The 13,782-nt window shown below is 50.4% G+C and overlaps 1 protein-coding gene across 4 annotated transcripts in view; it reads left to right on the top strand.

The window, feature by feature from the left end:
• Stat3 (signal transducer and activator of transcription 3) overlaps window positions 1-13,417 on the top strand; it is a 52,789-nt gene extending 39,372 nt beyond the window's left edge. Inside the window, exons 12-24 of one of the 4 annotated variants that reach the window (NM_213660.3) lie at window positions 1,400-1,429; window positions 1,522-1,615; window positions 1,725-1,772; window positions 3,817-3,900; window positions 5,061-5,159; window positions 5,387-5,522; window positions 6,007-6,059; window positions 6,238-6,332; window positions 6,419-6,558; window positions 6,937-7,146; window positions 10,295-10,337; window positions 10,633-10,745; window positions 11,463-13,417. In NM_213660.3, coding sequence (NP_998825.1) covers window positions 1,400-1,429; window positions 1,522-1,615; window positions 1,725-1,772; window positions 3,817-3,900; window positions 5,061-5,159; window positions 5,387-5,522; window positions 6,007-6,059; window positions 6,238-6,332; window positions 6,419-6,558; window positions 6,937-7,146; window positions 10,295-10,337; window positions 10,633-10,745; window positions 11,463-11,518 — 1,201 coding nt within the window. In that variant the 3' untranslated portion in view covers window positions 11,519-13,417. Of the gene's footprint in view, window positions 1-1,399; window positions 1,430-1,521; window positions 1,616-1,724; window positions 1,773-3,816; window positions 3,901-5,060; window positions 5,160-5,386; window positions 5,523-6,006; window positions 6,060-6,237; window positions 6,333-6,418; window positions 6,559-6,936; window positions 7,150-10,294; window positions 10,338-10,632; window positions 10,746-11,462 lie in introns of all 4 variants that reach the window. The other 3 variants (NM_011486.5, NM_213659.3, XM_011248846.3) reach the window with 3 other exon arrangements.
• Window positions 13,418-13,782: the final 365 nt, after the last annotated feature.

The raw sequence follows: 13,782 nt of genomic DNA, 5'->3' as shown, positions 1-13,782 counted from the left end.
GGATATGTAGTTGGTTTAAAAGAAAAATCCCGTTCTGTAGGCTACCAATCCGTATTCTTAAGCCTAACTCTTGTTTTCAAATGAGGGATGGAGAAGCAAGAACTTGGACAGACATTTGACTTTAGAGATGTCTCCATTCAGGGATCTTCTTTTTGTGAACAGCTGTGTTCAAAACCCTTGCAAACCCTGCCCGGTTTGCCTGAAGCATTGAAAAGAAAAGTTTGAGTGTGTGCAGCTCAGTATTGCAGGCTCACCTAGCACGCACGCATGCACGAGGCCCGGGTTCAACCCCCATACTGAAAAATAAACGTGTAAATAAGTAATGCTTGAAAATAGAGTATATGGAAAGAGAACTGGTTTGAAGTTAATAATCTTCTTCCACAAACCCACCAACACATGCTATTTGTAGGTAAAAATATAGCAATGGAAAAGAAATTTTACTTAGTTTTATTTTGAGAGAGCGTCTGACTCTACAACCCTGGCTGGCCTTGAATTCACAGTGACTCACCTGCCTGTGCTCCCCAGTGCTAGGATTAAAGGTATCTGACACCAAGTCTGGCTAAGAAGAACTTGTAAAATAGTGTTCTGAAATAAGATAAAGACAGAAATGTCATAATATAAAAAGATGGCCTGTCAGAGACAGGCAGCAGTGGTCACGTGAGGATAGCATTTCCAGCTGCCTTGTGGGAGGTGGTGTCAGTTTTTGGTAACAACATACCTTTCTGGAAAACCCAGCGTGGCTCCGATAATAAGGAAATTCACCACCCGTGTAACTGGAAATGCAGTTGGGGCAAGTACCTAAGGATGAGGCTGGTGACTCACAGGTGTCTTCAGGAACCCTGGGTCTTCCATGCCATCCTTACCGTGCCATCCTTACCGTGCCAGCTGTAGACAGGTTCCCTTCCAGGTGGTCTCATGGCTGTGGACAGAAGATCAGCCTAGGCTATTGCCTCCTTGGTCTGGCTGAGAACAGGCCTTTAATCCCAGCACCCAGGAGGCAGAAGCAGGTGATCTCTGAGTTCAGGTCTACAGAGCAAGTTCCACGACAGCCAGGAGGGCTACACAGAGCGCTGTCTCGGAAAGCCGACAAAACAGACAAGGCAGACCCCGTCTTCACCTGCTCTGTGGCTTCCTCTGTTCTGATGAATGCAGTGATCGGGGTTCCCTGGAGATAGATGGCTCTGCCATCCCTTACTGAGAGAATGGAGCTTTCCTTAGGAAGGGAAAGAAGCTGTGGTTAGGCCCCCAGCTAAGGCTACTGTTTAAGTGCATACAGAGTTGTGTTTCACACCGAAAATGTAACTGAGCATCGAAAGGCATGTTCCATCAGAGTAGGTTCTGGAAAGAAAGAGGGGCTCTAATCTCAGCTTTTATTAACCCTTGTCTGTGTTCTTTACAGAGACTCTGGGGATGTTGCTGCCCTCAGAGGGTAAGTTGGGCCTCCTTTTGTTCTTTCTCATCCAACTTTACCCTCTGGCTACTCAGCGCTCACTGTGTGTTGGTTTTTCTCCCATGATTTAGGTCTCGGAAATTTAACATTCTGGGCACGAACACAAAAGTGATGAACATGGAGGAGTCTAACAACGGCAGCCTGTCTGCAGAGTTCAAGCACCTGGTCGGTGTCCGAGGGGAGAGGAGGCGGCACAGGCCAGGTGGCAGAGGAGGGGGGAGAGACTGGCACAGCCTCAAGTGACACTTGCCTCCTTCTTCTTCCTTTCTTCCAGACCCTTAGGGAGCAGAGATGTGGGAATGGAGGCCGTGCCAATTGTGATGTAAGTAAGTTTTGTTCGGGCTAAAAGCAATTGTTTTCTTTCTTTGAGGAAGAAAGAGAAAGCTCTCTCGCTCTCTCTCTCTCTCTCTCTCTCTCTCTCTCTCTCTCTCTCTCTCTCTCTCCCTCTCTCCCTCTCTCCCTCTCTCCAACCCAGAATTAAAACTTTAACCCACTACTTCAGATGTTTGTCCTTTAGAAAAGTTGGTCGCTCTGGGCCAGGGTGACATGCTCAGAAGTCACAGGTGCTGTGGAGTTTTCTAGCGAGAAACATTTCCCTGAGTGTTGGGGAGTTGGCTCCCTTTCAGCAGTGGGAAGTCCCTCGCCAAGCTGTTACCCACACCCATCTGGTAGAAAAGAAGTTTCCACATTGCCCGGGGCTTCCCAGAGTCCCTTGCTACTACCTGCCAGCTGGCTCCCTTTTCAGTGCCTGGTGAGACAAAAGGAAGACATCAAGTCAGCCAGTCAGAGCTAAACAGAAAAAAAAACAACAACAAAACAAAACAAACAAAAAAAAACCACCAACCAAACTGTGCTCAGGAGCTGAGGCAGGGGAATTGTGAGTTTGAGATCATTCTGTCATTCAGCACATACATGTAAAAGAGCTGGAAATTCATTCCTGAGAATTCATCAGTAATTTGTGTACTAATTGATGAGGGTCTGTGGTCCCGTGCAGGTCCCAGTTCCTCTTTCAGAGCTGTAGAGTATTCTGCTGCCTACACCACAGCTCATGACCACAGGTAGCCACATTGCTTGACTGCTTGTGTGGCACTGAAGGTTATCACAGTCACTTTAGAAAGTGACTTGGCATAAAAATGAGCACACCCTGTAAACCGGCAGTTCCAGTCTTAGGAATTAACAGTAAAGAAAGCTTTGCATAGGTGAACTAAGGACAGATAACACAGTCACAGCCATTGGTCATTGACACAGCTCAGATCTCTCAGCACTGGGGTCATGAGCTGTGGTGTAGGCAGTGGAGTACTCTACAGCTCTGAAAGAGGAACTGGGACCTGCACGGGACCACAGACCCTCATCAAGGTGGGGGTGGGGTGTCAGGAGCAGGAACACACTGAGAGTGCAGTTCACTGTGTGAAGTACACATGCTTGGAGAAACAACCATGAACACGGTTGGGAGGAGCTGGGAGACAGCAGAGACAAAGACACAGTAAAGTGCAGAGAAGGGGGATTCACCTGGGGAATCTCGGTGATAATGGCAACTTATGCGGGATGATAATGCTAGGCTATCGCTCAGTGTTGGGGTGCACTTAGATGCATGAGACCCTGAGTTTGCTCCCTAGTGCATATAAAAGGAAGGAGGGAGAGAGAGAAGAAACCTAAGAAGCCTTCCTTTATTCCTTCCTATTCTCCCCTCCTTCCTTCCCTTTCTCCCTCCCTCCTTTCCTCTCTCCTCCCTCTCCCTCCCTCCTCCCTCTCCCTCCCTCTCCCTCTCTCCTCCCTCTCCCTCCCTTCCTCTCTCTCCCCTCCCTCCCCTCCCTTCCCTCTTCCTCCCTCCCTTCCTTCCTCCTTCCTCTTTCTCTCCCCTCCCTCCTTCTCCCTCCCTCCTCCCTCCCATCCTCCCTTCCTCCCTCCCTCCCTCCCTCCCTCCCTCCCTCCCTCCCTCCCTCCCTCCCTCCCTCCCTCCCTTCCTTCCTTCCTTCCTTCCTTCCTTCCTTCCTTCCTTCCTGTGTGTCTGTGTTTGTGTATGGTCGCACATGTGCGATGGTGTGAATGTGAAGGTCAAGTTGCCACTTGAAGGACTTGTTTCTTCTTCCACCAAGTGGGTCCCAGGGATGAGGCTCGGGTTGGCAGGCAGATGCCCTTGCCCACTGAGCCATCTTGCTGGCCCTCAAATAAGGACGTAAGCTGGGTGGCTTATCCTTGGATGCTCATTGCTTTGTTATTCTTCGTGCCTTGAATGTGTATTGTAAGATATGGTTATGTACTATGTAGTGCATATGTGAGGATCATGTCCTTGGGTCTTTGGGTGGAAGAAAGAGGGCAGAGTTGTGTCCCTGCCAGTGTCTCTGAGAGACCTTATGCTGTTGCAGGCCTCCTTGATCGTGACTGAGGAGCTGCACCTGATCACCTTCGAGACTGAGGTGTACCACCAAGGCCTCAAGATTGACCTAGAGGTGAGGCCTTCCCAGAACCAGGCGGCTCGTGTGCGGGGGTGCGTGTGCAGGGAGGCCAGGACAGAACGCCTGCCGGGATGATGGCTGTCTGCCCAGCCTGGATTTGTTTCTCATTATCTATCTCAGAAACGTCCCTGAGAGCCACCCTGTCCCCAAGAGTAAAGTCTTGCTTGAGTACCTGTTATGAAAATCTATATTAGTGATTGTTTAGAATCGATTTGATGAAGTTTGGGCAAGTGGGTCTTAGTAGCCGCCATTTAGATTTTATTTTCCTGCTTGCTTGCTTGCTTGTTTCCTTCCTTCCTTCCTTAAAGATTTATTTATTTTATGTATGTGAGTACACCATTACTCTCTTCAGACACACCAGAAGAGGGAATTAGATTCCATCACAGATGGTTGTAAAGCCACCATGTGGTTGCTGGGAATTGAACTCAGGACCTCAGGAAGAATAGTCAGTGCTCTTAACTGATAGGCCATCTCTCCAGCCCCTGTTTTCCATCTTTCTTGATCTTATTAAGTTTAGACCTGGAAAAGCAGACATCCTTAGGTTTGATTTCTAACACCTCAGCTTCATGGAAAGATGCAGGTTGTTTGGAGGTTGCCTTCCAGGTCTGTCTCTGGAGAGTCGGGCTGAGGGCCTGGGTTAGCCTTAGTGTTTGGGTTAGTGTTAGTTGTTTGTTTGTTTGTTTTTAAAGGTTTGTTTGTTTATTTATTTATTATGAGTGCACTGTGGCTGTCTTCAGACACTCCAGAAGAGGGAGTCATATCTTTTTTATGGATGGTTGTGAGCCACCGTGTGGTTGCTGGGATTTGAACTCGGGACCTTCGGAAGAGCAGTCAGTGCTCATAACTGCTGAGCCATCTCTCCAGCCCTAGTGTTAGTTTTTAGGGCCTGACTTTGAACAAGTCACTGATGATGTTCAGACATCAGTGCTGATGCAGGCTGGTCCTGATGCAGGCTGGTCCTGATGCAGGCTGGTCCTGATGCAGGCTGGTCTTTCTCCTCTTGGTGTTCTTGCTCCAGCCTGCACTTGCCGTGAGGGGTGGCCATGGTGTGATTTTTAATTCTAACTTATTGAGATGCGGGTGACAAGGGTTGGGAGCTGTGAGAGCCCAGCTGTCCCACTAAGTCATTCACCGCCTGTCCCCATACTCTACAGACCCACTCCTTGCCAGTTGTGGTGATCTCCAACATCTGTCAGATGCCAAATGCTTGGGCATCAATCCTGTGGTATAACATGCTGACCAATAACCCCAAGGTGAGTTTCCCACCCCCAACCCTCTCTGAAATCCCTGAACCTTGCTGCTTCTCCACCCCCGGTGCAGGCTGTCAGTGTCACTCTCTCATCCAAGTGGGTGCAGGCTGTCAGTGTCACTCTCTCATCCAAGTGGGTGCAGGCTGTCAGTGTCACTCTCTCATCCAAGTGGGTGCAGGCTGTCAGTGTCACTCTCTCATCCAAGTGAACAAATGTGTTCTTTTCAATAGAACGTGAACTTCTTCACTAAGCCGCCAATTGGAACCTGGGACCAAGTGGCCGAGGTGCTCAGCTGGCAGTTCTCGTCCACCACCAAGCGGGGGCTGAGCATCGAGCAGCTGACAACGCTGGCTGAGAAGCTCCTAGGTTGACAGCTTCAGACATGTCTGGCCTGGGGGGTGGTCATTCAGTCGGGGTCCCCATGTCAGCCTAGGGCAAGGCACCATGCCAGGACCAGGTTGCTAAGTGTGTTTGAAGAGCATGTTTCTTTCTTTAAAAAGCCAAAGACAATAGTTTTAAATTTTTTCTCCCCTTTAAAAAAATATCTGGACTGAAAGTAACTTTGACCTGTGCTCCTACAAAAAAAAAAAAAAAAAGGCTCCTGACCCCAGCTGCCAGCTTTGTCACTGTGTGTTGCCAGTTCTCAGACCACACAAGGCAAGGACAAGCAGGGGTCCAACAGGACATCTGTGCTGGCCTAATCTAGGGACAGCTGTTGGGCTTGGGTGTGTGTGGGCATGTGTGGCACACACCCTGTAAGTACATGTACAAATGCATGGCCTTTTTGTAAATTCTGCTTAAGAAATAGCTTTGGCCAAGGCTGAAATCCGGTTGTTGTTTTCTCTTCCAGGGCCTGGTGTGAACTACTCAGGGTGTCAGATCACATGGGCTAAATTCTGCAAAGTAAGTGATCCTGTTGATTCCCTCAGTTAGGAGGTAGGTGTGGGGTGCCCAGGACCCCTTTCTCCAGCAGCTGTCAGGAGCTGCCTGAGGATAGAGGAACCTGAGGGTGTAAGAAGGCTCTGGCAGGAAAGAGCTGGGGTGAGTGGTGGTGGACTTGCTTTCCCATTCTTTTCTCCAGGAAAACATGGCTGGCAAGGGCTTCTCCTTCTGGGTCTGGCTAGACAATATCATCGACCTTGTGAAAAAGTATATCTTGGCCCTTTGGAATGAAGGGTAAGGTTAAACTCTGCAGTAAGGCTGCCCTGTGTAACGAGTCACCTACTCCCAGCAAGCCCGTGACTGGTTGTCCTTGGCTGCAGGTACATCATGGGTTTCATCAGCAAGGAGCGGGAGCGGGCCATCCTAAGCACAAAGCCCCCGGGCACCTTCCTACTGCGCTTCAGCGAGAGCAGCAAAGAAGGAGGGGTCACTTTCACTTGGGTGGAAAAGGACATCAGTGGTAAGAACGCTTGCCTCCTGTATCACTTGCTCCACCTGCTGGCCACTGGCAGCACCCGGCTACTTCATGTTCTGGGTACTACTGCCCCCTGAAGGGCAGAGAGGGCCTGTGCCTCCTGAAGAGGTGGCCTGCCAGTTTGTCCTGTTCACTCATTTGGCTAACATTTGTGTAGAAAAGTGTGATTGAAATCTTACTTCTGTACTCCCTTTCCTGCCTACCCCGTTAATACATTTGCGGCAGGTGTTTTTGCCTATGAGCCAGCTGGATCTCTACAAGCCCGCCTGGATATTGCCTCAGTTCCAAGTCACTGGGCAGGGCATTCAGAGTCTCCAGCACTCACTCCACTGGCATAATCTCTCCTTCCATGGTCCGTGACAGGCAAGACCCAGATCCAGTCTGTAGAGCCATACACCAAGCAGCAGCTGAACAACATGTCATTTGCTGAAATCATCATGGGCTATAAGATCATGGATGCGACCAACATCCTGGTGTCTCCACTTGTCTACCTCTACCCCGACATTCCCAAGGAGGAGGCATTTGGAAAGTACTGTAGGCCCGAGAGCCAGGAGCACCCCGAAGCCGACCCAGGTAGTTGTTGACTTTCCATGGCTTTGCCTTCCTTCCTAGTGAGAAAGTACGCATCCTTGGAGAGACAAGGACATGGCTGAGTATCTTGTGGGAGCAGGGCTTGGTGATTCCTTCTTTTGGGAAAGAGTGGTTTATTGGGTTCCTTGACAGGGTGACTAACTCAGGATTCAAGAGGAGGACAGAATCAGCCCTCAGGGAGCTTGGAAGTCTGAAGATGAAAATAGTATCTCTCCCTCTTCCTCTCTTCTCCCTTTCCATCTCCCCCTCCCTCCCACCCCGCCACTTTAAAACACTAGAAAGAGAAATGAAGGCAGGTCTCTCTGGTGCTTCTCCAGTCAGTGGGTTCCAGAAGACCCGAGACAGATTTGAGTCCAGCATGCTTTGCTGTCCTGAGTGAGCAGTGCCAGGAGTCTGAAGAAAGGCTTTCTGGGGCAGTGGCTGTTGGCAGCCTGGGGCAGAGCTGACATCAAGCTGGAGGTGTTGATGTTCCAGAGATGATGACTGGAGGGAATGTGGACTTGGCATTTAGAAACAAGATGCATCTACTCTGTGGGAGTGCGTGTGGCTGTAAATCAGCATTTCTCAGCCTTTCACGGAGCGCTTAAGACTATAGGAAAACAGAGATTTCCATTATGATTCATAACTGTAGCAAAATTACAGCTATGAAGTAGTAAGAAAAAGTAATGTATGGTTGGGGTCACCACAACATGAGGAGCTGTATTAAAGGGTCATAGCATTCAGAAGGTTGAGAACTGCTGGTATAAATTATATGAAAAATAGAAATTATGTTGTGTTAAGTCTGTAGTGTCTGGGGCGGTCCCAGTGTAAAGAGTCAGAGGTGTCTGGTCTGAAGCCATTTCAAACTTGTTGCATTGACGCTTGCCTCTGTCCTTATGCTGGTGAGGAGTCTGGTTTTCTAAGACTGTTGTTGATCATTGCACATGCTGAGCTCCGAGGTGCCCTGTGTGAGCCGGCCTCCTTGCTCTGAGGTGCCCTGTGTGAGCCGGCCTCCTTGCTCTGAGGTGCCCTGTGTGAGCCGGCCTCCTTGCTCTGAGGTGCCCTGTGTGAGCCGGCCTCCTTGCTCTGAGGTGCCTTGTGTGAGCCGGCCTCCTTGCTCTGGTGTTTTTTCACCAACCGCTTCTGTTCACATAGCACCTGCACACAGCTTCCCCGGCTCTGCCCACCATTCTTGGAGGAGTCGCTTGTTGACGGTTACTTTCCTTTCCCTTTGTTCTGCTGTTGAGTTCTCTTCATTCTGTGGAGGAGTTCAGCTCTCACTTCCTGTCTGTCCCTTATCTCTGCTTCCACCTTGCCTTCAGTTGGAAGATCTGTTTATCAGTCCCTCTCACACTGGTCTTTGTTCTTTTCACAGAGGACTTTGAAGTCCGAGCACTGATCCTTTTGACTAATTTTGCTTTCAAGATCCAGGCCCCTGGTCAGGCATCCACCTCCATCACCATTCCTGTGTAGGCTGCCCAGAGACATTCCTCAGGGGCAAGGCCTGGGCATGAGAAAGGAGCCCACTGCCTGATGGGCTTGCCTGTGAGCCTAGGGAGAGTGCACTGGGGGCTCCGGAGCCCGATGATGGAAGGGTAGGGGGTTCAGATGATCCCCTTAGGGAGGTGAGCCTGTATGTCCCTGTCCTCTGCCCCTGCTACAGGAGTATTGCAGTAGAGACCTCCCCGGAGCCTCGTCCTGGGTCTTCCTTGTCTGTCAGGAGGCTGTAATATACCCTGTGCTCCTCTGGAGGGATTTTGAGCAAGTTCACCAGGCAGCAACAGGATGTTCCTTCTCTCTTCCATCTCCAGTCTGTGTCCCGCACTCCTACCTCGGGCCGGGTCAAAGAATATTTCTCTCTTGACCACTGGAGAATGAAAGTCTTCTCTTCTCCGCTCTAACTTATTGTGTATGCATGTGTGTTGGGGGTGGTCCTTGTTGGAGGACCTTGAGGGTGTCAGCTCTCTCCTTCTACCATGTAGCCCCTGAGGACAGAGCTCAGGCTTGGTGACAGATGACTTAAGCACTAAGCCATCTCCCTGATCCCCTCTGTCTCTTTAAGGTGACAGTTCTCACTCTAGAGACCTTTTCTAGAACTGTAGGCAGCACAGTTGCCTCAATAATTCCTTTGCTTCTGTGCTGAGTTAACCTGTTTCTTGGCCACAAATGAGCTTGCATATTCATCTAAGAGCACTTTCTAATGGCTTCTCCCAGGGGTTTGTCTTGCTGGATGCTTGTAAGCCCCAGTGTTCTGTCTGTGCTTTTCTTAGCCTACCCACACAGCCCCAGGCCCGCTGCGAGCATCATTAACTGAACCCCCAGGGCTTCATGCCAGTGTCCCCAGGGCTTCCAGATTTCTTGGCCTAACATTTCAGTCCTCACATTTCCAACATAAACGGCAGAGATGGAAGACAGCCAGTCCTGTCTCTTTCTCTGTCCCACACATGAAAGAGATGGCGCCTTGGCCAGGTTTCCTGGCTGTTGCACATGTTCTCGGACCTGGTGTCCTGTCTCCCAGTGGCTGGGGTATGTTTTCCTGATTGGAAGTGGCTTTGGAGCCTCCAGCACGTAAGCATTTAGTCCTGTTGGTGTCTGGGCTGGTCACCAAACAGGGAAGTCAATTCACAAGTGTGACCAGGTCACAGGAGAAGCCTAACGCTACACAAAGATGGTTGGTCGCTCAGGCAGGGTGGGGAAGGATGCACAAGAGTTGGCGGTAGGCCGGGCAGTGGTGGTGCACACCTTTAATCCCAGCACTTGGGAAGCAGAGGCAGGCGGATTTCTGAGTTCAAGCCCAGCCTGGTCTACAGAGTAAGTTCCAGGACAGCCAGGGCTACACAGAGAAACCCTGTCTCAAAAAAACAAAAAACAAAAACAAAAGAGTTGACGGTAGGCTGGGTAGAGGTGGGGCAGGTGTCTCTGCAGAAGTCTTTGCAGCTCAGGAAATTCTATGGAAGAGATAGAACTTCAAACTGCAAGACTGGATGGCAAGCAGCATGTGATGAGGGAGGACAGCCCTAAGAGCTGGACTGCGGTGTCTGGGCAGTTTCTGTAAGGTTGGCTCACGCCGTCTGGGAGAGGCAGGAGGATTCCTCTTGCATGTTCTCAAAGCAAGTCACAATCTGTTAAAGCCCGGGTTTCCTCTCTGCAGGTGCTGCCCCGTACCTGAAGACCAAGTTCATCTGTGTGACACCGTAAGTGGCCGCCCTTCCCAGTTTCGCATTCATTTCTAGTGTCCTAGTGTGCTCAGTTGTCCCCAGGAATAGGGAGGACATGGGGTGAGAGTTACCGTGAAGGGCTGGTAGCTGCTGGGCTTGTTTAGTGCTCAGAGTGACCTTGTGTGTTTAAAAAGCTTGAGTTTTTATTTTTTCTGTTGGAGACCAGAGTTTGATGGCTTGTGTGTGTGTGTTTGTTCTTTTTTTTTTTCCCCCTCCATTGTGTCTTGTCAACCTGGCCCTTCCCACTCCTGCCGTCCCCCCTTTCCTACAGAACGACCTGCAGCAATACCATTGACCTGCCGATGTCCCCCCGCACTTTAGATTCATTGATGCAGTTTGGAAATAACGGTGAAGGTGCTGAGCCCTCAGCAGGAGGGCAGTTTGGTGAGTGTTTGGAGGGTCAGGCCCCATTGATGCTTGCCTGTACAGAGCCAGGGCCTGCCATCCACACTGGTAGAAATCGGCTCTAGAGCTGGGTGTGGTGGCCCAAGCCTGAGGCAGAATGATCCCTCCCTGTGAGTTCTGAGGCCAGCCTGGTCTATAAAGTGAGTCCAGGATAGCCGGGGCTCTATTACACAGAGAAACCCAGTCTTGAAAAAACAAAACAAAACAAAAAATGGCTCTAGGGCCATGTTCTGCTGTGGAAATGATACTCACACACATGCAGTTTCCCAGTAGCCACAGTAAAAGCAGTAAGAGACTTTGACAGCTTGGGTAAGCAGCAGCGGCACTTCAGCATCTGAGAAATCATGGAGCTGTCCTCCCCTGTCCCGCCTCCTCTACTGAGTCTTTGAAATGGAGTGGCTTTGATGCCTTTGATTTAGGCTAGTCTCAGGTGGCAGTGTGTGGCTAAGGCTACCACACCCAGGGCAGCCTCAGACCCCTGAAAGAGAGAGTGAGGGCTGAGGTGGAGACTGTGCTCTTCTGGGAGGGCAAGGCCCTCCTGTGAGGGGCAGGAAGTCTGGCTTTTCTGACCTTGTCCATGTCTGAAGGAACAGGAGACTGGTGGTTCCTGAGCCCTGTCCTCGTACAGAGGGATGAGGGTTTGTGAGTCGGCTTTAGTCAGGTGGCTGAACTGACACTCTCTGTGTGTCTCTGCAGAGTCGCTCACGTTTGACATGGATCTGACCTCGGAGTGTGCTACCTCCCCCATGTGAGGAGCTGAAACCAGAAGCTGCAGAGACGTGACTTGAGACACCTGCCCCGTGCTCCACCCCTAAGCAGCCGAACCCCATATCGTCTGAAACTCCTAACTTTGTGGTTCCAGATTTTTTTTTTTAATTTCCTACTTCTGCTATCTTTGGGCAATCTGGGCACTTTTTAAAATAGAGAAATGAGTGAGTGTGGGTGATAAACTGTTATGTAAAGAGGAGAGCACCTCTGAGTCTGGGGATGGGGCTGAGAGCAGAAGGGAGCAAGGGGAACACCTCCTGTCCTGCCCGCCTGCCCTCCTTTTTCAGCAGCTCGGGGTTGGTTGTTAGACAAGTGCCTCCTGGTGCCCATGGCATCCTGTTGCCCCACTCTGTGAGCTGATACCCCAGGCTGGGAACTCCTGGCTCTGCACTTTCAACCTTGCTAATATCCACATAGAAGCTAGGACTAAGCCCAGAGGTTCCTCTTTAAATTAAAAAAAAAAAAAATAAGAATTAAAGGGCAAAACACACTGACACAGCATAGCCTTTCCATATCAAGGAATACTCAGTTAACAGCCTCTCCAGCGCTGTCTTCAGGCTGATCATCTATATAAACCCTGGAATGGTTGCAGATCAAATCTGTAAAAGAGATCCGAGAGCTGTGGCTTGGCCTCTGGTTCAAACACAAAGGCTAGAGAGAACCTAGATATCCCTGGGTTTTGTTTACCCAGTATGCTTGTCGGTTGGAGGTGTGAGGTAGGCCAAGGGCACTGGAAAGCCTTTGTCATCACCCTACTCCCTCCCCAACCCAGACTCCAGACCCTGTTTCAGGGTCAGCCTGCCCTGTGGGTGCCTTACTGGGCCTAGGGTCAACCTGCCTTCCTTTCCCACTTGACCTTGCTGGTAGTATGTCCCCTTCCCATGTCCAAAGGCCCTCTGTCCTGCTTCTATTGGGAATCCCTGCCTCAGGACCTTGTGTCGAGAGGGATTGCCTTACAGGTTTGAACCTGCCTCAGACTACAGGCCCTCAGCAAAGCTCAGGGAGTATGGTCCTTATTCTATGCGCTTGGTTCCCAGGGATATCTGTAACCACAGGGCAAAAGCTGACATATACTCCAGGTCTGCCCTCATATGAGTGGTGTATTCTTGGCCTCCCCTGAGACTGGCAACTGTCTGCTCCCCATTGGGTCTCCCAGGTGAGGTGGAACACAGTTCCTGCACCTACTGTGGCCTCCATGTCGCTTGCTTGCTTCGCTCACTCAGCTTACTGGAACACTGAGTGTTCAAGGCAAGCCTTTCCTGACAGAGGCATGGCTAGATTCAGTGACTCAAAGCCACCTCATTCAGCTGATCAGTGTCTGTGGAATTGTTTCCTTCCAGTTAACCAGTGTCTGAATTAAGGGCAGTGAGGACATTGTCTCCAAGACGAACTGCTTGCCTTGACCACCCCAGCCTTCTGCTTCGAGACAGTTACTGCTCTCCCACCCCATCAATGTTCTTTAGTTATACAATAAGCTGAACTTATAAACTGAAAGGGTATTTAGGAAGGCAAGGCTTGGGCATTTTTATGGCTTTCAATCCTGGGGACCCAGGAACAAGGTGAGGGCTTCTCTGGGGCTGGTGTTGTACCTCAGGGGCTCTGGGAAGTCTGTGTGCCTGGGTTAACCACCCATAGTGAGCCCCTGGAACTGCCCACTTTCCCTCTCCTTGGCCCCACTTGGCCCCAGCCTCACCCAGCCTGCAGACTGCTTAGCCTTTCAGTGCAGTGGCTTGTGTTCTGGCCACTGCACTCAGATTCCAATGTAAACTTTCTAGTGTAAAAATTTATATTATTGTGGGTTGTTTTTTGTTGTTGTTTGTTTTTGTATATTGCTGTAACTACTTTAACTTCCAGAAATAAAGATTATATAGGAACTGTCTGGCAGTGGGGGCTGGCTGGCTGGCGGGACCACCTTTGCCTAGGTTGTGCTTGGAAGAGGCAGAGCCGGGCTAGGAGCACATGATAAGAGGGGATAGAGCAGCCCAGCTCGGTTGAAGTTCTGTTTGCTTCTCATTCCCAGGGTGATGCAGGCCCCCCACCTTACATCAGCTACCGTCCTCCAGAAGAGGTGACCCAGGAGCCAGAGGTCATAGTCCAGTGGCAGGACAGTGTCAGAGTGGCCTCCTCCCTCTGCCCTCCCAAAGCTGCTGTGTTTGTTCTGGAGTCAGATAAGCTCCCTAATGGAGGGCGGGAGGGCTGGGGTGTAGACCAAGGCCTCTCCTTCCACAGTTGGCCCATTATCACCTTC

This window comes from Mus musculus, chromosome 11 (assembly GCF_000001635.26).
Source record: "Mus musculus strain C57BL/6J chromosome 11, GRCm38.p6 C57BL/6J".
Lineage (NCBI taxonomy): Eukaryota > Metazoa > Chordata > Mammalia > Rodentia > Muridae > Mus > Mus musculus.
The sequence above is the reverse complement of the archived record's forward strand: the minus strand, read 5'-3'. Positions and strand labels throughout refer to the sequence as shown.